The sequence below is a fragment of the Eptatretus burgeri genome, chromosome 14, assembly GCF_056783735.1.
Source record: "Eptatretus burgeri isolate ZD-2024b chromosome 14, Ebu_testis_v1, whole genome shotgun sequence".
NCBI lineage: Eukaryota > Metazoa > Chordata > Myxini > Myxiniformes > Myxinidae > Eptatretus > Eptatretus burgeri.
In genome coordinates, this window is record NC_140974.1 from 68,420,892 (window position 1) to 68,442,860 (window position 21,969).

At 46.4% G+C, this 21,969-nt stretch overlaps 1 protein-coding gene across 3 annotated transcripts in view; it reads right to left on the bottom strand.

Annotated features, from left to right (window-relative positions):
* Window positions 1–21,969, bottom strand: part of NCAPH2 (non-SMC condensin II complex subunit H2) — an 82,705-nt gene that overhangs the window by 13,046 nt on the left and 47,690 nt on the right. For all 3 annotated transcript variants that reach the window (XM_085855391.1, XM_085855390.1, XM_085855392.1), the window contains exons 14-18: window positions 15,407–15,454; window positions 15,239–15,309; window positions 14,958–15,102; window positions 14,457–14,680; window positions 12,609–12,758 (exon numbers count right to left, since the gene is read on the bottom strand). In XM_085855391.1, coding sequence (XP_085711517.1) covers window positions 12,609–12,758; window positions 14,457–14,680; window positions 14,958–15,102; window positions 15,239–15,309; window positions 15,407–15,454 — 638 coding nt within the window. The remainder of the gene's footprint in view (window positions 1–12,608; window positions 12,759–14,456; window positions 14,681–14,957; window positions 15,103–15,238; window positions 15,310–15,406; window positions 15,455–21,969) is intronic.

The following is a 21,969-nucleotide window of genomic DNA, read 5'->3' on the forward strand; positions in this document are numbered from 1 at the left end:
GAATTAAGTCTCCGTCTCAGATCCTTGGTCAGAGTCCAAGTCTCGCATCCATAGAGCAAGACTGGAAGTACCAAGGACCTGAAGACTCGGACTTTCGTCCTCCCGCACAGGTACCGGCAGCCCCACACCCCATGATCCAGTGAATCCATGACTCCCCAGGCCTGATCCAGACGTCCATTGACCTCTGACTCACAGCCAGCAGAGACATGAATATCACTGCCAAGGTAAGTGAATCTCTCCATGACCTCAACATCCTCACCACAAACAGACACAGACAGGACAGCAGCATCCAAGATGTCACGGAAAGCCTGGATCTTAGTTTTGACCCAGGAAACCCGTAATCCCAGCGGCTCCGACTCCTCATTCAGCACCTCGAGTGCATGAGTGGGTTTGTTTAGTTAGTTACTCAGCCCGTAGGTTAATTATTTTTGGGACACGAATACACTAAATGTCGCACTCAGGGATCCGAAGACAAAACGTACTCGGGGAAACTTACACATGATGGCACACGAAAATGACGACTCGGGATGAGTTTGTAAAAGGGGGAGGGGTAGTGTTACGGCTGTGGAAAGTCGCAGAGCACCATATAGGTCCTTAGTTCAGTTATGCCGATAAGTCTGTGTTCATATTAATATAGATTTCCCCACCGTTGTCCGATGGAAATTTTTCGTGTGATCAGGGCTGTGATCTTTGAGTGAGTCGTTTTTCTTTTGCTATCGTTATTTTGGACCAACCACTTCACAGCAACCACTTCCACCACCAACATCGCTCTGACCAACCGCATTTCAACCACAACCACCTTCTCCACAACGCCAACCACAACCATCTTCTCCACACCCCCAACCGCATTTCTACCACCACCTCCTCCGCAACCGCCTTCACACAACCACCTCATCCACAACGCCAACCACAGCCACCATCTCCTCAACCGCATCTCCCCCAATACCCAACAACGAAACAACATCGCTTCACCTTCAACTCCACGGGCGCCGCCGCCATCTTTGTGCCGGCAACGGCGAGATCACTGCAAACAGACGCGGGGGTTTCCTCGTTGTTAGCGACGGTGATTTCTACCACGTCCGCTCGCTCCAAGCTTCGCCTCGGAATTCGGATCAAGAGAGCGAAAGGGGCGGAGCCAATGGGGGTCAGAAGTGAAAGAGCGGAGATCAGATCTCACCTCACGAACCCTATAAAAAAGCGTGCAGAGCGCGAACTCGGAGTCGGTCGGTGTGAGGAGCGGAGTTCGAGCCCAGTGGAAGTCCGGGTTCGCCGAGGAGACGGAGCGGGGAACACAGCTGGCTGGCTGTGCCACGCATAACGGCGCGTTTGTGTGGGACCTGGAGAGGTTGCCAGCCAGCAGCGAACGGTCTGAGGTGATCGGGCTTCGGGACAGTCTGAGCAGCGCGAGGGACAGACGGGCTCTTAAAGAGAGCATCAACTCTGAAAGAGCATAAGGCCCGTTCGTTCCTCTGAGGCGTTGCTGGCTGGGCCCGAATCACCAGGCCGTCAGACGAGGCCTGGGCGGGACCGCGGTCACGACAGCGGCCATAGGGACGGGACGTTGCGGGTCACCCCAGCGAGGTGTGGGTAACCAGCGTGGCCTCACGGAGCCTCTGCGGTCCACACGGCTCCGTGCAATAAAGACCCAAAGAGGTCCAGTCTACCCCTCGTCTGTCCTGGGGTTTTTCCTTGCTTTTGAATGAAAGTTGTGGCACCATGTCCGCAAGTAGAACTGTATATGTGACTGTACATAATAGATAGACGGTAGTAGCTCTTTTGCATTGCTTTTGCTTGATTGATACATGACTGCATGCGTGTTTTGCATACCTGCATGACTGCATCATTGTTTATACGTGCTTATGTGTTGTCCGCAAATAAATGTGCTTGTTTAAATGTACCCCATTCATTGCGCCTTTTCCTTAATTGAGCTGCCATCTTGCACTCGGAATATAGTTGGTTTTTAAATAGCCGGTAAAGTGATCGGGTCCAACGGGACTGCGCGATAACACTCCGCTCAGTTATCCCAAAAGGAAGCAAGCTGCTTAAGTGGCTTGTTTCCAAGCGGTCCCGTTAAGGTACAATCTCTCGGTAATCTTCCCACGTGATTAATTAGGTATATCGACAATTCGGCGATTGACCCTGTAGCGCGTGGGCAGAGTACGGACAAGGTTGTGCTGTGCTCAAAAACACACCCGTGGCTGGTTTTCGGCGTTGATCCAGAAAGCCGCAACTGGATTGTCCGTTCAGTGGGCGAAGCGGCCGCAATTGGTTAAACGCGGTCGCTCGCACGCCGGTGGGCGGAAATCCGTAACAATATATTTTAAAAACCTTCAAAAATCTTCTCTGAAGTGGCTGAACAGATCGAGGCGAAACTTTACATGTATGACAGCCTGTCCACGAGGAACAAAAGGTTCACACATATGTCATTGGCCACATGGTTTTGCAGCCATATAGGATGTACCCTAAAACCTATAAAAATAGACCACTCAAAAAAGTCCTGTCGAGGGTTTGCAATCTCTGACTGCTCTTTTTCTTGTATTAAAAATGATTTTGTTTTAAAGCGAGATCAGTGTTGGTAATTGGCACAGGCGGGTCGGTATCCATCGCTATCGCAGATTGCCGTAGCGGTATGAATACCATGGATCTCTATACCGGTTCATACCGGTATGAGTATCATACTGCTAAGATTATCGTGGATCACTACTGTGGAATCGTGGACTCTATGTGGAAGTGTCAGTAATCGGCATAGCCTTTCGAAAGCACACCTGATTCATATAAATAATCAATTGCAATTACTTTTAAAACTGTCGTGAGGGCAAATAAAAATGCAATTGCGAGTACGGAAATCGGATGCTGAGGGTTAAAAGTTCAAAGTTAAAACCGACTGAACTTACTTACTGCTACGTCTTGATGTCATACGTTCCACTGTTTCAGGTGTAGCTGAGTGGGTCAAAGTTTTTTTTAAATCTTGTATTCCATGCACGGTATTTAAAGAATGTAAACACCTTTCTTTGATTTGGTCATCTTTGGTATGACAGCTTACCATTTTTTTTTTCATATCAATTTTTCATTTTCCCAGTATACCGGTATAATGGGTGTCCCTAAAATTCCACCCTATGAGCAGGGAGCAGCTGTTGCTGATCTCGCATGATGACAACAGATGACAATCATTGTGCCAATGATCCGGCTTTATTTGGGAGTTTTGCAGGAAAGAATTTTCGAAAAGAAAGAAATCTATTTAATTCCACGGTTATCTGCACACACTGAGGGATCCTTTGCATATTATAGCCTAAAGGTAATGAGTTAATGGGGTAATTTGGGTCATTGTACTGAGGCAACTGAGTGAGTTAATAGTGTAATTAGTGACGTGGTGTTGGTGGGGGGATGTTTTCGGATGTGGAATGAACAGAGGTGAGGAGGGTCATCTGCACATAATCGTTCCCATGGCAATTAGACCATGTGGAGGTACTCGCTATTACCTTCAGAAAATGATTTTTGTTGTGCAGATCACCAATCTGGATGAAATTTGGCATACTTAAAGAATTTTAGACGCTAAGTCCAAATCCACTTGTTTCCACGTCGAGGATGTGACACAATTGGTCATTTTTGGCAATTAAAAGATACACCGAACATTAAAGCACGATTTTGACACAGAAATGAAGAATCACGGTTAGACTGATATGTACGTCAAAGAAAACTCTTGTGAGGTCATAAAATTATACAATATGTTTATACAGAGCCCTATTCACTGTTATTAAAGATGTTTATAATTAAAGGTCGTAAACCGAATCAGTTACATATTTTTACCGGCCAAAAACGTCTGGACCGACCAGACAGGCCTTCGAGTTGACCAAGGCAACTTGTTGCTTAAAAGGCAGCCACACTGGCTATTAAAGGTAGTTACATTGACTATTAAAGGCAGTTACAGCGCCTATTAAAGACAGTTACATTGGCTCTTACGGATTAAATCAAAGACAAAGAGACTGCGCGACTCAGCCTGATGAAAAGTAGAACCGCCACAAGAAGATTACTGTCTTAGAACTCCAGTATTTCTTGCTCTGAAGCAGTTGCTGAACTAGGCTCTTGACTGCTGTTATTACAAAACTCAAGTCCACTATTACATGCTAACCAATCTGAATACTACTGTGTAGTAGATTACCACAGCAAAAGCAGTGTGACACCTGCATTCACAGTTTGTCGTCGGAATCATTGTCAGTTCTGCTTTCATCATCCATAAGTTCCATTTCTGCATGGGTCTGTTCATCGTTGGCACAGTTTTGACACCCACAGCACTCTGCGCAGGACGGTCCTTTTGACAGGCAAGAACACTGGTTAATCTCGCATTTCGTCTTCTTGCAATTACATTTCGTTGCCTCTAACAGTTCCTTCGGCGCTGTTGGTTTGTTCAGCCAGTGAACAATCAGTGCTCCGTTGCGTTCCTTCCATCCATCCGTGAAATGTAGGAGAAGGGGCTTCTATAAACCTCTCAGTCACGTGGTGGTGGATCGCAGACTGATAGTTCAGTCTTTTCAATGCAGCATCAGAGCGTCGCTTGTAGGCGGCAACTTCTGTTCTCCCAGCGACTGGCTGCAGAATAGCTTGTAGCGAGCCTCATCCACACTCTTCATGGTCGGCTGATTGTACATGGCGCAGACGAATTGTTCCAGGTCGTGAATGATATTCTGATCTAGCGTGAATTCTCGACCAATGCTCCCGAAACAGGTGATGAGATGGGAACCCTTCATCATCAAGTCGAATGGCCTTGTTTTGCCCTTACCATGGAATGCACTGGTGGTATCACTTCCCGTGAAATTGTTCAAACCTATCAACGCATCGCAGACAGAACTTTCCAGGGCATTACTCAGCTTTCTCATGTCAACGACGATAATGTCCTTGGGACTTCCTGTGACCAGATGGAAATTTCACGCCCGAATCGACTTCGAGTGAGCCAATGCCAACACAAACACATCGGTGTCGAAACTCTCGATGAGCACCGACTTTATTCTATCCCGCTTGAGCGGCATGTAGCAGGAGCTTCGTGTCAGTTTCCTCACGGTCACATTCAAGTTCAGGTACTGACGACACAGTCATGACACCATTCGACGCCTTGATTTTCTCACATTTGCCGGCATGACTGACGTACAACAGCATGTCGCCCAGTTTTGATGGAGAGATGTTTCTCGTCCACGATTCGACGATGAACTTTATCAACGCCTCCTTGTTGGCTCCGCTCAGGAGATAATTGGCCCACTGTTTTGGAAGGGCTTGATCACGTCTGTAGATGGTTCATACCTGAAGATCGCCCGCCGTGCCCACTCGTCTGGCATGCTCCAGGCACTTGATGCTGATACTTGGGTAAGTATCAAACACCATGTCCAGTCTCGAAGATTGGTTATGTCGCGCTTTGGCCACTACGATGTTCAGCACCATCTCTTCCAGTTTGCCGAAAGTGTTATGCAGTGAACCAGCCTTTATCGCCTGAATAACGGCCATTCCATCCACAATTGTTGCACCTTGGATAGGCCGAGCGTCCACATGGCAATCGGGCCACAGTTTCAGTATATGGTTGCGGAGTTTGGCTTTGTCCATCTTAGCAATTGAACCATCACCGGATGCCAGTGGGAAAGATACGTTTGCTAGTGGGTATGCGAGCAGATCGTGAAGTGTTACATTGCTTTACTCGCCAATCAACAGCAGTCGTGTAAAAAGACGACGTTCATTCGCAATTTCAACCTTCGGCATCTGCTGGTGGGGAGTCGCCGACTTGCCTCGTGCCTTCGAGAAAGTTGTCAATTTGGCCTTCGAAATCGGACTGAAGAATGGGACCTCACCCGAGAGAAGCCGATCATGCATGAATTGCACAACAGCATTCTCTCCCTTGACATACGTGTTCATCAAGTCCGCGGAAGTGGCTGGCGGTGCAATGACACCTGAACTAATATTGACGAGTTCAAGGTGAGCGCCGGAGAAAGGGTAAATCATTTCCCCAGTCAGGTCAGGTTCGATCTGTGACCTGCTACAGGTACCATGTAAACCTGTACTAACTTGTTCCATGGTCGGGTTGTCGGCGACTAAACAGTCTCCCCCACCAGGTTTTCTGGTGAGGAGGGTGTTTGGATATGGACACCCAGCAGGATTAAAAACAAAACCTGTCAAAGGGCGGAGAAGCTCCTTGTGAGCCAACGGCCATCCATATCTAGTGCCCAACTGTGTCTGCGGACGTCCTCCTGCAGTTGGGTCACTTCTTATTAGGAGGTTGGTGGCAGGATTTGCACTCCGGCAACCGTAAAACCCTTCATTCCGCAAAACGCAAAAACGCAAAAAAAATCTGAAAACCCCTGCGTGGGAGTACCTCCTGTGCAGCTTCCCTTCGCAGGGCAGCTCAACGGGTGACGGGATTGGGGCAAAGCCTTCGGGACCCCCAATCTTTGATGATAGGAGGGAAACCACGGGGTAACATCCCTGGGTCAGATTGCTGGAGAGTGTGTCGGAGTGGTGCTGTGTCGTCCACCAGACGGCGGTCTCCTTGGGTTAACCTGAGGTGGTCCCTTCGGGTGGGTGCCTGGAATGTCCTATCCCTAAGAGAGGATGATCACCTGTCTCTGTTATCATCTGAGCTCAAGCGTTTGGACATTGGGATTGCAGCTCTCTCTGAGGTTCGGAGACCGGATTGCGGCGAGATAATGGTGGGTGGTTACACCTACTATTGGTCTGGTCGCTCTGATGGTTACCATACCCAAGGAGTTGCTGTAGCTGTGTCCAATAAGCTGACCCCAATGATAATTGAGGTAACACCGGTTAACGAGCGTATTATGAGATTAAGGATTCGCCACTCCTTAGGTGTCATTTCCCTGGTCTCTGTTTATGCTCCGACTGAGGCGAGTGATCTCACCGTGAAGGACGCATTCTACGCCACACTCGAGTCTGTGGTTGATCAGTGCCCCAGATGAGATACACTTCTAGTCTTGGGGAATTTCAATGCATCGACTGGAACTGATAGGGATGGTTATGAGGTGTGTGTTGGTCCCCATGGGTCAGGAACTATGAACCAGAATAGCACTAAGTTCCTTGACTTTGCAAGAAGTCATGGACTTAGGGTGGCTGGTTCATGGTTTCAGCGCCCACAAGCTCATCGCTGGACTTAGTATTCCAACGCTGGCGGTGTGGCAAAGGAGATTGACCATGTCCTCATTGACGGTCGTTGGAGGATGATCCAGAACTGCAGGGTCTACCGGAGTGCTCAGTTCCTCAATACTGACCACAGGCTTGTTGTAGCAACTCTAAAGCTGCACCTTAAATCCTGGAGAATGGTACCATCCCAGCCAAGGCTGGATGTTGCCAAGCTCAGGGATGAGAGAGTAGCTGAGGAGTTTGCGAACAGGCTGAGTGGACACTTGGGGGGTCTGGGTGCTTTGGGGGGTCCTGAGGAGTTGTGGAGCGCCTTCAAGACCACCGTCCTTGATGTTGCCGGTGGATGCCTTGGAGCTCACCGCAGGGCAAAGAAGAATTTTGTCTCTCAAGGGACACTGGATACCATTGACCAGAGTCGCAGTGCCAGGCTGAATGGCAGAGCTGAGCTGTTCAGGGAGCTGAGGCGTAAAACTGTACGTGCACTGAGGGTGGACAAGGAGACCTATGTGCGAGGAATCTGTGAGGGGGTAGAGCATCACCTGTGGACAGGTGATTCTCGTCCCGCTTACAGGGGAATTCGCGCATTACGTTCATCCAAGCCCATCCCTCGGAGCACTGCTGTTCGAGCAGAGTGGTAGGCTCTTGACAGAGTAGTCTGAAGTGAAGGCCCGCTGGGCCGGTTACTTTGAGCGGTTGTACCAGGCTGATCCCCCAGCTGTCGAGTTGGACGTCAAGGGTGTTACAATCCCTGTTGCTGACCCTCGAATCAACTGTGGTCCACCTTCGCTTGTGGAAACACGGGCTGCAGTGAACCAGTTGAAACGGGGCAAAGCTCCAGGGATCTGTGGCATCCATGCCGAACTTCTCAAGGCTGGTGGAAATGCTGCACTCGTGTCGTTGCATGCAGTTTTGTGCTCTGCCTGGAACACAGGCATCATCCCAACTGACTGGAAGAGGGGCCTTGTTGTCCCTCTCTGGAAAGGGAAGGGTGATCGCCAAGACTGCAACAACTACCGAGGGGTGACGCTGCTCTCAGTGCCGGGCAAGGTCTTTCCTCGGATAATTCTTGATAGGGTTCGCCACCATCTGCATGAGCACCAGCGTCCAGAGCAGTCAGGCTTTACACCAAAGAGGTCAACGATTGACCGTATCCTTGCACTTCGTGTCCTCACCGAACGCAGACGAGAGTTTCGGCAGGGGCTGCTTGCAGCCTATGTTGATCTCTGTAAAGCGTTCGATTCATTGAATCGGGATGTCCTCTGGAGGATTTTTGGTCTTCGTGGGGTGCCACCAAAACTGATCGATCTGATGTCTGAACTCTACTCTGGTACTGAGAGTGCTATGAAGTGTGGTGGTACCATCTCTGACTTATTTCCAGTTGTTACTGGAGTTTGTCAGGGATGTGTACTTGCGCCCACACTTTTCAGCACTTGTATGGACTGGATTCTAGGGAGGATGTCGGAGAGATCAAGTTGCGGTGCATCGTTTGGGAATGTCAAGATCTCGGACCTTGATTTTGCAGATGATGCAGTCATCTTTGCGGAGACTTTAGACATCCTCTTGGGGGCTCTCGAGGTGCTGAATGAGGAGTTGGAGCCGTTGGGATTACGGGTGTCTTGGGTCAAAACTAAGATCCAGGCTTTCGGTGACATCTTGGATGCTGCTGTCCTGTCTGTGTCTGTTTGTGGTGAGGATGTTGAAGTCGTGGAGAGATTCACTTACCTTGGCAGTGATATTCATGCCTCTGCTGGCTGTGAGTCAGAGGTCAATAGACGTCTGGGTCGGGCCTGGGGAGTCATGGATTCACTGGATCATGGGGTGTGGCGCTGCCGGTACCTGTGCGGGAGGACGAAAGTCCGAGTCTTCAGGTCCTTGGTACTTCCAGTCTTGGACTCTGACCAAGGATCTGAGACGGAGACTTAATTCCTTTGGTACCAGGTCTCTTCGGAGAATCCTTGGCTATCGCTGGTCGGATTTTGTGTCGAACGAGCGGTTGCTGAGAGAGATTCGGATGAGATTTGTTACCTGCATAGTCCGTGAGCGTCAGTTGCAGCTGTATGGACATGTGGCTCGTTTTCCTGACGCTGATCCTGCTCACCAGATTCTCTCAGCGAGGGAGTCTCATGAGTGGAGGATGCCAGTGAGCCGACGACGTGCCTCATGGTTGCAACAGGTTGACCATCATTTCAAGGAGATGGGGATGGGCCTGACATCTGCCTGGGGGATGGCCAGACGGAGGCCCCTGGAGTACCGGCGGAAAGTGGACGCAGCGACGCGCTGTTCTGGCACATGCTCCTATACCTGACCTGACCTGATTTGAAGTACTGTGACCATCACTTGTACCACCACTGCTTTGTTCTTCTTCGAGCTCGACACATCCAAATCCTTTCTCGTTCGGGGCTCGTTGTGGATACCCACCATGCACTCACATTTCCTTGCGATTTCCGCACGTGCTGGTTGGGACAGGATCCACTTCTTCACAGCTGTGCTTTTCTGAGTGTAACCAATGATGCCTCCACTGGTCTTGCTGTCCCTATTTAAAGTCTGCTCTATGATCTGATCACACGCAACACTACTAAATCAATAACGAGTATGCCGTTGGGCAGTCCATTTGCTGTCCATGAACGCTTGATTGGTGTCTGGGTGGGAGTGCTCTAGCCCGGCCATTTCCAGCCAGGAAACGAGTAAGTACCTTGCATAGTTTATGTGATCGTACGCAAAGTACCAGGGCATTGACGCTCTCGTGATCGCAAGGTGTTTCGGCCAGTTTGAAGTTTGAGTTGCCCGTATAAGCTCTAGTACTAGCTCCACCATTTCCAAGTAGGGCCATGTAATGTCCACACTTTGGTGTTTGTTCAGGTCATCCCTCACCATGAGTGCTCCCGAGTATAGAACATGTAAATTTAGGTCTGAGTCACCCTGCTTGTGGACCCTGGCTGGCTTCATCCTCTCGAGTTAACCTCCGCCATCGAAGATCGGAGGTTACTGTTTTCACCCCTTCCTGTTTGTTTGTTTGTGAACAGTATAACGGAAAAAACTCCTCGAGGGATTTCGACGAAACTTGGTGGGGGATTAGGTCTGGTCCAAGGATCATGCCATTAGTTTTTGGACTTGGTCCAAAATCCAATATGGCCGCTATGGCGGCCATTTTGAAAAAAATATTTGAATTTTTTTTTTTGCATTTCTGCATGTTTTCAGTGATTTCCACCCCTCCCCCCCCCAAAAAAACAATTGTTCGAGAAAAAAAAATTTTGCAACTTTTTTTTCAACAAAATTTCGATTTTTTTTTTTTTTGCATTTCTACATGTTATAAGTGATTTCCAACAAAAAACATGCCAAAATTATAATTGCGGGTGATTTTGGAACTTCAGGTGGATATACCCACGTAAAATCAATTTCTGTCTCAAGGAATGACGAATGAATTGAGTATGTAAAAGTTAAAAGTAAAAGGGAAAGTTGCAAACTATAACTCTGTGAGCACTGTTGACGTCAAATTGAATGAATAGGATAAAAGGTTCACTTGAGTGACCGAGCATTATTGGCGGCAGAGGTTTTGCACTCTACCGAGTGCTCCCCCTCTAGTTGACTCTGTTTCTGTTGTAGAGTTTCTGTCTACAACAGCAGCCTGAGCAATGGAACCAATATCAATGTCCTTCATGTACACCACTTCGCTCTCAGACATTTTTGGTGGACGATAGAAAATCATGTCTGGGTACCGTTCCTGCAGTCTTTTCTTCAGTCTTGTTGCCTGGTCGTTGGCCTTATCCTGACCTTCGCATACTCTGAGTAGGTCACTGAACATCTCACACAACTTCTTCATATGTATAGATTGCTTTCCGTCAATGAGTCTTACCTGGATTACTTTATCACAGAAAATGTCAAATGTTGTCATAGTTCACTTTCTGAGTTTGAAGTTTACTTTCACTCTGTCTGTGGTATGTGTCATTCACATACTCATAATAACATTTATGGTGATAACAAACTGCCAGCGCCACACAGTCTTTATCCTTTATAGTTGCCATTATTCTCACATCACGTTCATCTCTCCTCTGCTCGGCAGTTTCCCTCAGCTTTCCTCCATCCTGTGTTTCTGCCAGGGACAACTGATCACGATGAGATTTTCCTTTGACACAGATGAATTTGTCTTTTTTCTGGCATATCACACAAATTCTTGGCAGTACACCAGCTGATTTGCCAGCCACCCTTTCTACAGAGGTTCTGAGGGATTTTCTACGTATTTTGTGGTATGAGTGCCCCTCTTCTTCTAGTCCGCCCACCACCTCACTGGCTCTAGCAGAAACTGCAGTCGTGCTGGCTTCCGATTTCCTTTTCATGGCTTCAGTACGTTTTATATGATCCTTGTTACAAAACGACGCATAGCAGAACCGGTGACAGCCGGCATCCGCAGGAGGATCAGTCATTGGCAGCAGTTTCATAATTTGATCAGCCAGCAAACAGCATTTGTTGATAGTTTCATTATCTGCGGCATCGCAACAAGCCTTCGCACGCTCACTCATACTTTAAGCCAGCTCTTATCCGTGAATTGCGTCACTTTCTCATCATCCTCCCCGCCCAAGTGTGAAACAACGCATATTTGGTTGTTGAAAGACCAAAAATCACTCAATCACCAGACAACCATGGGCACCGCCATCTTGATTTGTTGTTTCCTGGTCGTTTCCTCCACGATTACAAGCATGCCACGCCCACTTCACGGCGGTAATTTCAAATGGTAATAACTGTCAGTGTGTCAACTTGTGCATATGGAAACAAGTAGGAATTTCAATGGTGTGTTCTCATGAATGTACAGGGTGAATTTCGTTTAGAATGGTGATCTGCACAACGAAACTGAACGAACCGACCCACCTCCACATGACCTAAATCCTACACTCACCTATTTTTCGTAAGCTCGTCTAGAACGATTACAGAAAGCAAGGGTCTCAACACCGATCCCTGATGTAAACCTATTTTCACTTCAAGTGACTCTGTACAGCCTCCACTCGCCCTTACTGATGTTCTTGGTCTCATATATTGGCATAACTACCCTCACCAAATCCTGTTACTTCCTGTCTCCTAAGTGCCCATTCCACAACTACCCTTGGTACTACCCTTGGTATCATATGCCTTCTCAAGATCTACAAACACATGGTATAACTTCTTCTTCTTTGCTAAGTACTTCTCTTTTTGATAAAGGAAGTAGTGGTTTACCCTTCATCTTAAGCAAAGGTACAATTATACTGTCCAACCAATTGTTTTGGATGTATCCATTCCTCCATATCAAGCTGCACAACTGAGTGATCTGCTTTACACTCAACTGTCCTGCTGCCTCCACATCTCACCCACACCACCAGTTGGTCCTGCTGTCTCACCTTTCTTGAATTTCTCAACTGCTGACCCAACCTGTTCTTCTGATATTTGCTCCTCTGTGCCTTCTACCAAATACAAAACCAAATCCCAAAAAAGTTAAGTGACGTTCGTACCATCTGCAGAGATGCAAGCAACCAACGGGAAGCCTCAAATGGCTGCAGTCCTCCAACCAGGTTGGCAAATGGCTGCTGCATTCCAGGAGACCCCAAGGCATTCAAGATCTGTTCTTGATAAATGCGGATATCGCAAACACTTCTATCCTCCTAAGAGGTGGGAAACAATGGATCACAGTGTTAGTGGAGTTCAATAATTCATCATCCTTCACCGTTTCGTGAACAGGTGGGAACGATACACAGTGCACTGAAGCTGGGATACAGAAAGGCAAAACCCGGTGGCAGGTTGACAGTTGATGAAAGAACAAAGGTAAGACGAAAACAAAACACATGCATAATAAAAGACTGCAATTAGAACATGCATAGAATCAACCAGATTGGTGTTGCAAATAAGGATTGTTTCGAGGAAACTACATCTCAAAAGGAAGTCAAATATACAAGACCAGCTGGGATCAGACTGATATTCTCAAAGCTTAAACGATTCCCTTATGTAACACTCAAAGAAAGATTCTGTGGTCAATTTCTGAGGCCCAAACAATATAAAACACATCGAGATTTCAGTGTTATGTTGGTCAAATAACACAGATCATTGACTGATAGCATTTGACCTCCAGGATCCGATGCTTCCTGTTGCAGCACTTTGTCATGTTCAATTACTCCCCTGAAAATACAGTATCATGGTTTTGACCATTCCTTCATTGTAGTATGACTAGAATCGAATTGAGGGCTAACTTTCTTTGCCTTCCACGAGGTATAATAGGCTCTTATGGCATTGTGGGGCTGGCGGGATGGCTTAGACTTAGAGGTACGCACACTCCCCTCTAAGCTGTCTAACCTAGGTTTGAATCTCGGCCCAGCTCTAAACTCTCATCCCGGTGTTACACAGGCAGGGCGATTCATCGATGTGTGTGTGTGTCGTCTTGAGGATGGACGTTAAACGGGAATCCCATCTGCCAGCATTAGTAGGTGGATGTTAAAGACCCCCACGATGTCCTTCAGGATGAGAAGGCGAGTTATCACCGGCACCATGAAGAAATTACAAATTCCTGCCCCAGCTACTGCTAGGAAGGCAATGGCAAACCACCCAGTATAATCCTTGCTCAGGAAGCTGCTTCGGCAGCAGACGTGATGTGAAGAGTATGATACATCAGAGAGAGAGAGAGAGAGAGAGGGCATTGTCAACAAGAGGCACCTGCCTGGTTGCCTGCCCTCAGCCAACCTACCTACCAATCCTACAGAGTGTGACTCCATATTGTTCATGTCAATGTGTGACTCCATTATAGAACTTAAAGATGAGATTTTAAAAATGGCCAAATTCAAAAATAGCAAGATATAATTTGACATTGTTATGTCGACCGATATGCCTCCGCCCACAATATTATATCATTATATATACTTGTACAAAGTTTGATTTAAATCCCTTCAGCTGTTCTCAAATATCACATTTTTACCTGACATGACTTCTGACCTTTGACCTCTTGATGAAAAAATCTAATCAGTTCATCTTTGCATCATAATATGTACTTATACCAAGTTTGGTCAAAATCCCATCACTGGTTCACAAGTTAGCGTGGTAAAAGAATTTTTACCTAACGGATCCTCTGACCTCCTAATCGAATCAGTTTATCTTTACATCATTATACATACTTGTACCAAGTTTGACTTGGATCCCTTCAGCTGTTCTTAAGTTATTGCAGAAACGAAAACCAATGACAGACGACGGCCAGCCGGGTGGACGACCTGAAAACATAATGCCTCCGGCGACTTCGTCGGCGGAGGCATAAAAAGAGATTTTATTTATCAAGAATAAGTACAAGAATGAAACAGAAAAGAAAGTCAGCTCAGCACCTGTTCCTGGAGTGCAGGGCAGACCATCTCCTGCCAAGATTGAACCCTCTTTGAGATCTGTGTGTCATTCGAGAACTTCTGTGCCTGTACAAGGTACAGCTCAACGCACTGTTGCACCAGTTCCTCATAGCCTACACAATGCTCCCTCTCCTGTACTACACCGTGCCCTTCATCCACTGGCTGCTCAACCTCCAGGCCTCCAGCAGATTCCAGATCTTCCATTGCTGAGGAGCAGATGAGAGCAAAGTAGACAATTCAATTTAATTGATCATTAAATTATTTGAGCAATATGCCACTGTCACCTTTCTCCTCTCCAAAATACTCACCAATTAATGCCATGAGAGGAGCTTGGGGGGGTTACATTCAGATTAGGTTCAAAGTCACCACCATCGAGAGAAAGAAACGAGATGGTCAAGCAAATATTACCCATAAGGTAACAAAGGGAAAGAGACAAACTAAAGAAGTATCGATGTGGGGTAGAAAAATGTTGAGAAAATGTACCTGATTGTGCAAAAGGTAACTCCTCTTGCTCTTCATTTCTAAAGTGCTCTCTTTCCAACTCCAAACTCTCAATTCCATTTCCTCCAATGCCTTGTGCTTCTTCTTGCCTCATTAAGTCCACAGCCTCACTCCGTCCTTGCAGGATCTGTAAACATGAGTGGCACAGCAATGAGCAAACCCATCCCCTCTTCTGAACTTCTCCCCCCCCCCACCACAAACTAACACCATAAACAAAAAACTAAACAGGGTAGAACGAATTGGGGGGAGGGGGGGTGAATCACCAGCTGCTTCTGAAAGTGTTGCCGAACGCTCAAAATCTTCTTCTTTCTCTCCCAGTAAAGTGCATTAAGCTCTGAAAAAAATGAGGGTTCAAAAGCCAGCATGTTACAATTCATCGGGGTCAAAAGGAACATTTTCATTTAGTTGCCAGGCTTGCATCGATAGCTTACCAGGAAACAGGTATGATGATGTCTTTTTCATACACTGGGAAGAGAAATCTGTAAGAAAGGTAAAAGTGGTTGAACATATTAAATAATTTTTTGAAAGATTCCCCTCTAATCTTCCTCCTTTTTACAGCATCCCCTCCCTCTTCCACAAGCATCGTCAAACATCCCCTCTCCTCAACCCCAATCGACACTTAAGAACTATAACTTGGCCAATGCAATCCACACATTCGTGCCTCATGCAGGAGTTCTTTGTGGGTTACATAGTTATCTGTAAATACTGGGGGTCTGCGATTTAGGTCTATTTAGCCAAGATATGCTGGTTTAAAAAAAGATCAATTTTTACCTTTTGCATAATTGAATTTTTTGAGAATAAAAGTTTGAAACAAAATAAACAAATGTTGCCAAAATCTGTTCATGCCCGAATCAGAGGACGACTGAAACATCATGTTTGGAGTATTGCAATTCCATGCTGGCAGTCTTGCCTGCTTCTTCTTCTTCTTCTTTCAGACCTTTGCGATTCATGCAGAATACGGCAGCCAGCCTCGTGGTTCAGGCTCAGAAATTCAACCACATCACTCAATTCTCAAAACACTTCTCTGGCTTCCGGTACATTAACACAGATTTTTAGCCGCGTCTCGCGTAGCGAACGCTGGCTCTAAGAGAGCTCCGCGTTGTTGTTGTTCTTCTTCTTCTTCTTCTTCTTGTGCTTCTTCTTCTTCTGCTGAAGCCAAAACTTTTATGATATAGCTCTTGGACACATTTGTCCTTGTTTTTTTTTAATTCTGTTAATAACCACCTGGACTCTGTGTCTTTTGCACCTGAAAAGGTGGCGAAGCTTCTGGCAACCCTTGACCCTGACTCTGCAACTGGATGGGATGGCATCAGCTCATATTTCCAAGAAACCTGCTCTGCTGCTCTTGCACATCCTGTTTCTACTCTTTTCACCATAGGTAATCTCAAATCTGCTTGGAAATCCACCAACATCACCGCATTACATAACCAGAGAGTTGGTGTCAAAGCCACTCAATGCTCGCCTGTTTATACATTTATCGTTTTTAAAAGACTAGTCTAATAATATTTTTTATAAAGCATTGTAGTGAAGTCTGATCCAAATAATTTTAAAGCAATATATGTATTTGTATATTGTAATCAGTAAAAAATAGTGTGGTAGATAAAAACATTAGAAAGGAAAAAACTTTAATGTTGATGTGCTACAAAAAAGTTAAGTTCAAAACAGGTCAAAATTTTTAAAAATTGAAATTATTTTTTTATTTCAACTTCACTACATCAATAACATACCCCAAAGGAACCTCCATGCCAAATATCAGCATCCTAGTACACATATTAAATGAATGGCAAGATTCTAAATAACTTGCACCAAAATATTTAGCGTTGATGTGCGACAAAAAAGTTAAGTTCAAAACAGGTCAAAATTTTTTAAAAATTGAAATTATTTTTTTATTTCAACTTCACTACATCAATAACATACCCCAAAGGAACCTCCATGCCAAATATCAGCATCCTAGTACACATATTAAATGAATGGCAAGATTCTAAATAACTTGCACCAAAATATTTAACATTGATGTGCGACAAAAAAGTTAAGTTCAAAACAGGTCAAAAATTAAAAAAAAAAATTGAATTTTTTTTATTTTATTTCAACTTCACAATACCAATAGTATACCCCAAAGGAACCTCCATGCCAAATGTCAGCATCCTAGTACACATATTAAATGAATGGCAAGCTTCTAAATAACTTGCACCAAAAACTTTAACATTTTCACGCTCACGCTGACGCTATCGCTATAGCTATAGCTCTCTGTTCTTCGAACAGGCGAGCTAAAAATGTGCAAGAACAGATCCCCTTAACTACAGACGAATCAGCTTACTTCCAATCATAGGCAAGGTTATGGAATCCATCATCACAATTGACGTCAAATCATTCCTTTTCTCTAACAACCTCGTCTCAGATCATCAATTTGGTTTCAGACCAGGTCACTCTACCTTGGACATGCTGCTTCTACTCACCCAACAATCGTGAAGGCCCTCAATATCAGACATGAGATCAGGGCCATCTCTCTGGACACATCTCAAGCTTTCGATACAGTCTGGCATCTGGCCTTACTCTTCAACTTCTCTGCCTATGGCATCCAAGGTCAACTTCACACATGGCTAACTGACTTCCTCTATTCCCATAGCCAACGTGTGGCTCTCAATGGAATCTTTTCATCTCCTCTCCCTGTAAAGGGTGGTGTACCCCAAGATGGTGTTCTCGGCCTCATGCTACTATCAATTTGCAATTGGTCACTGGTTTGCCAGGCGTCAAGGGTGTTACAATCGAGTTGGACGTCAAGGGTGTTACAATCCCTGTTGCTGATCCTCGAATCAACTGTGGTCCACCTTCGCTTGTGGAAACACAGGCTGCGGTGAACCGGTTGAAACGGGGCAAAGCTCCAGGGATCTGTGGCATCCATGCTGAACTTCTCAAGGCTGGTGGAAATGCTGCACTCGTGTCGTTGCATGCAGTTTTGTGCTCTGCCTGGAACACAGGCATCATCCCAACTGATTGGAAGAGGGGCCTTGTTGTTCCTCTCTGGAAAGGGAAGGGTGATCACCAAGACTGCAACAACTACCGAGGGGTGACGCTGCTCTCAGTGCCGGGCAAGGTCTTTGCTCAGATAATTCTTGATAGGGTTCACCACCATCTGCTTGAGCACCAGCGTCCAGAGCAGTCAGGCTTTACACCAAAGAGGTCAACAATTGACCGTATCCTTGCTCTTCGTGTCCTCACCGAACGCAGACGAGAGTTTCGGCAGGGGCTGCTTGCAGCCTCTGTTGATCTCTGCAAAGCGTTCGATTCAGTGAATCGGGAAGCCCTCTGGAGGATTCTTGGTCTTCGTGGGGTGCCACCAAAACTGATCGATCTGATGTCTGAACTCTACTCTGGTACTGAGAGTGCTGTGAAGTGTGGTGGTACCACCTCTGACTTATTTCCAGTTGTTACTGGAGTTCGTCAGGGGTGTGTACTGGCCCCCACACTTTTCAGCACTTGTATGGACTGGATTTTAGGGAGGATGTCAGAGAGATCAAGCTGCGGTGCATCGTTTGGGAATGTCAAGATCTCGGACCTTGATTTTGCAGATGATGCAGTCATCTTTGCGGAGACTTTAGATATCCTTATGGGGGCCCTCAAGGTGTTGAATGAGGAGTCGGAGCCGCTGGGATTACGGGTTTCTTGGGTCAAAACTAAGATCCAGGCTTTCGGTGACATCTTGGATGCTGCTGTCCTGTCTGTGTCTGTTTGTGGTGAGGATGTTGAGGTCGTGGAGAGATTCACTTACCTTGGCAGTGATATTCATGTCTCTGCTGGCTTTGAGTCAGAGGTCAATAGACGTCTGGGTCGGGCCTGGGGAGTCATGGATTCACTGGATCATGGGGTGTGGCGCTGTCGGTGCGTGTGCGGGAGGACGAAAGTCTGAGTCTTCAGGTCCTTGGTACTTCCAGTCTTGCTCTATGGATGCGAGACTTGGACTCTGACCAAGGATCTGAGACGGAGACTTAATTCCTTTGGTACCAGGTCTCTTTGGAGAATCCTTGGTTATCGCTGGTGGGATTTTGTGTCCAACGAGTGGTTGCTGAGAGAGACTCGGATGAGATTTGTTACCTGCATAGTCCGTGAGCGTCAGTTGCGGCTGTATGGACATGTGGCTCGTTTTCCTGACGCTGATCCTGCTCACCAGATTCTCTCAGCGAGGGAGTCTCATGAGTGGAGGAGGCCAGTGGGCCGACCACGTGCCTCGTGGTTGCAGCAGGTTGACCATCATCTCAAGGAGATGGGGATGGGCCTGGCATCTGCCTGGGGGATGGCCAGACGAAGGCCCCTGGAGTACCGGCGGAAAGTGGACGCAGCGACGCGCTGTTCTGGCACATGCTCCCATACCTGACCTGACTGGTTTGCCTCCAAATACAATTTTTTTATTGTGGACCCTAGAAATCGAAAAGCTACATACGTCGAAAAAACAGTTTCAAATGGAGCACCTCGCCACCATGAGAGCATTTAAATTGCATCAGATGTGGCAATAAATGTGATTTGTTGCTCCCAGCTTGTTGTCTCCATGACAGAAGATGCCATTTGCATTTTTTCCTTCCATCCCCACCCCGTTTCGATTTCCGTGGGGGCACAAGAAACTTGCCAATCTTCATCAATGATCTCTCTGACTTTCTAGAAAATCCTCGATTTCTTTACTGATGACTCTACCCCGTTGTGACATTCCTCATCCTTCTGACAGGCAGCAGCCTATTCCCTCTTTTCAAACCATGACCAAATCACAGGCTGGTCAAACACTTGGAACATGTAATGTCCTTTAACCCTGAGATCGATGTCTCGATCTCCTTAAGGACCGTACAATAAACCCTCCCAGCTGCTTTCTCAACAACCCTCTCAAATAAGTTGTCACTCAAACTCTTGGGTCACACTCTCAGCCATGGTATCTCGTGAGCAAACCACATTCCAAAGTTGCTCTCCAGATCCAGATCTCCAAAACCAGTCGCCGACTGGGCATCCTCCATCGTGAAAAGTCCTTCCTTAGTTGGCACACCTGACTGAACTCCTTCCTTGCCTGGTTGTCCTTGCCTCACACCCTGCTCAGCTTGATGCAGTGGAAACCAAGACCATTAAGATCATCAGAATCTTCTGAGTGTATGGGCCTATCACTTTGCAATCGCCCACAGGTCGGTGGTCACTCTTCTGCCTCCTTTTCAGTATTGCACCCTCTGCCCTCCCCAGTGCTCTGCCCACCCCCCAGGTATCTATAGGGCGCACACGATCCACCAGCAACCCCCATCTCGTGAAATTCCCAAAATCCAGAACCACTGTTCACCTCCACTCATTTGTTACTCTTTTTTTCCTGCCTGTGGAACCAACGTCCGCATTCTCTTCAATCTCATTCTCCCCTGCAAGTCACCAAGACAGCTGTTCACCACCATCTCAAATCACACCCCATCCAAAACTTCGATATTTTCTCTGCCTGTTAAACCCCTCTCCCCCCCCCCCCCCAAAAAAAACATTTTTTGTTTCTGCATCCATTTTGTCCACCCTTCACAGTCAGTCTCCCCTACCCCTCATCATTGCCCCACATCCCTTGTTTGTCCGTCTCTGTCCATTTTCGCCCTCGATCCTGCTATTGGCATTTCCCCCTTCACCTCCTGCTGTTTCTGATCTGTTCTGTGTTCTAGCTCTTTCACGAGCCGCGACTGTGTATACAAAAAAACAAGTCTTGGTCCTCATCTGTACAAATGATCTCTCTGATTCTCTGGAAAACCCTCTCTTCCTTTTTGCACACGACTCCGCATTGTGTTATACAGTCCTCCTTTATATGTCGTCGAGCTATGCAGACAGCAGCTGCGTCTGTCTGCTGATCTGGAAATTATTTGACACTGATCTGATAAATAGAATGTCGTTCAACCTTGTTAAGTCTCAGTCTCACCCCATCACTCCAGAAGGTTCATCAGATTAACCAACCTATCTATTTATTTGGTCATCCACTGGAAGAGTTTCAATCTCTTGAACTTCTTGGCCTTACCATCAGCAATGACTTTTCCTGGGTCCAACAACATAGCAAAGTTGGTCTCCACAGTCAGCCGCAGACGTGGGCATCCTCTGTCAATTCACGTCTTTCCTTGGAAAATTAGAGCTACTCATAATCTGCAAGACCTTTGCCCATAGTTCAAAGAAGTATTGTTCTCCGCTATGGGCTGGCATGGCAGAATCACATCTGTCTCTCCTGGATTCTGTGGAATCTAAAGCTCTCAAAATTATTGGAATCTCCCGTGATGAGGTCGAAGCACAGGGTTTGTTATTCTCACATCACAGTCTGGTCCAGTGGTCTCCGTTTTATTCCGACTGTTCTCCGATATCGCTCCTTTTGCTCTCTCAGTCGTCCAACCCTCCCTATAGTGGTCTGCAAAAGTATGCACCACTCTCCAAAGTTTTTGCATTTTGATGCCACCTGAGCTAACTAATTTCATTATGCTTTCAAATCAAACTTAATACATAGAGTCTTCCAAAACCACTCCAAAGTGATAAAGCAAAAAAAAAAATGCAGATAAAATGTGAATAAGATAGATTAACAGAGAAAAATCAGATGATTCTCAGTTGCATAAGTATTCAAACCCTTCACCTAATTAACCCTAAATCACTTCAGGAGTAAATTATTTGCTTCAAAGGTTACAAAATAAATGTAATAGGTTTCACCTGTGTGTAATCAGTGGTTTAACTTGAAAATAAAGCTCCCCACTTATCCAGGAAGTTTTAAGGCGAAAATCAATTGGTCAACCAACAAGGCAAACATGAAGACTGAGGATCTCTCCAAAGAAGTCGGACATAAAGTGGTGGAGAAGCACCGTTCAGGAGAGGGTTATAAGAACATTTCAAAGTCACTCATTATCTCTTTGAGTACGATGAAATCCATCATTAATAAGTGGAAGACATATCATACAACCCACACTCGACCCATATCGGGTCGCCTATCTAAACTCGGTGGCCGGACAAGCAGGAAACTGGTTCG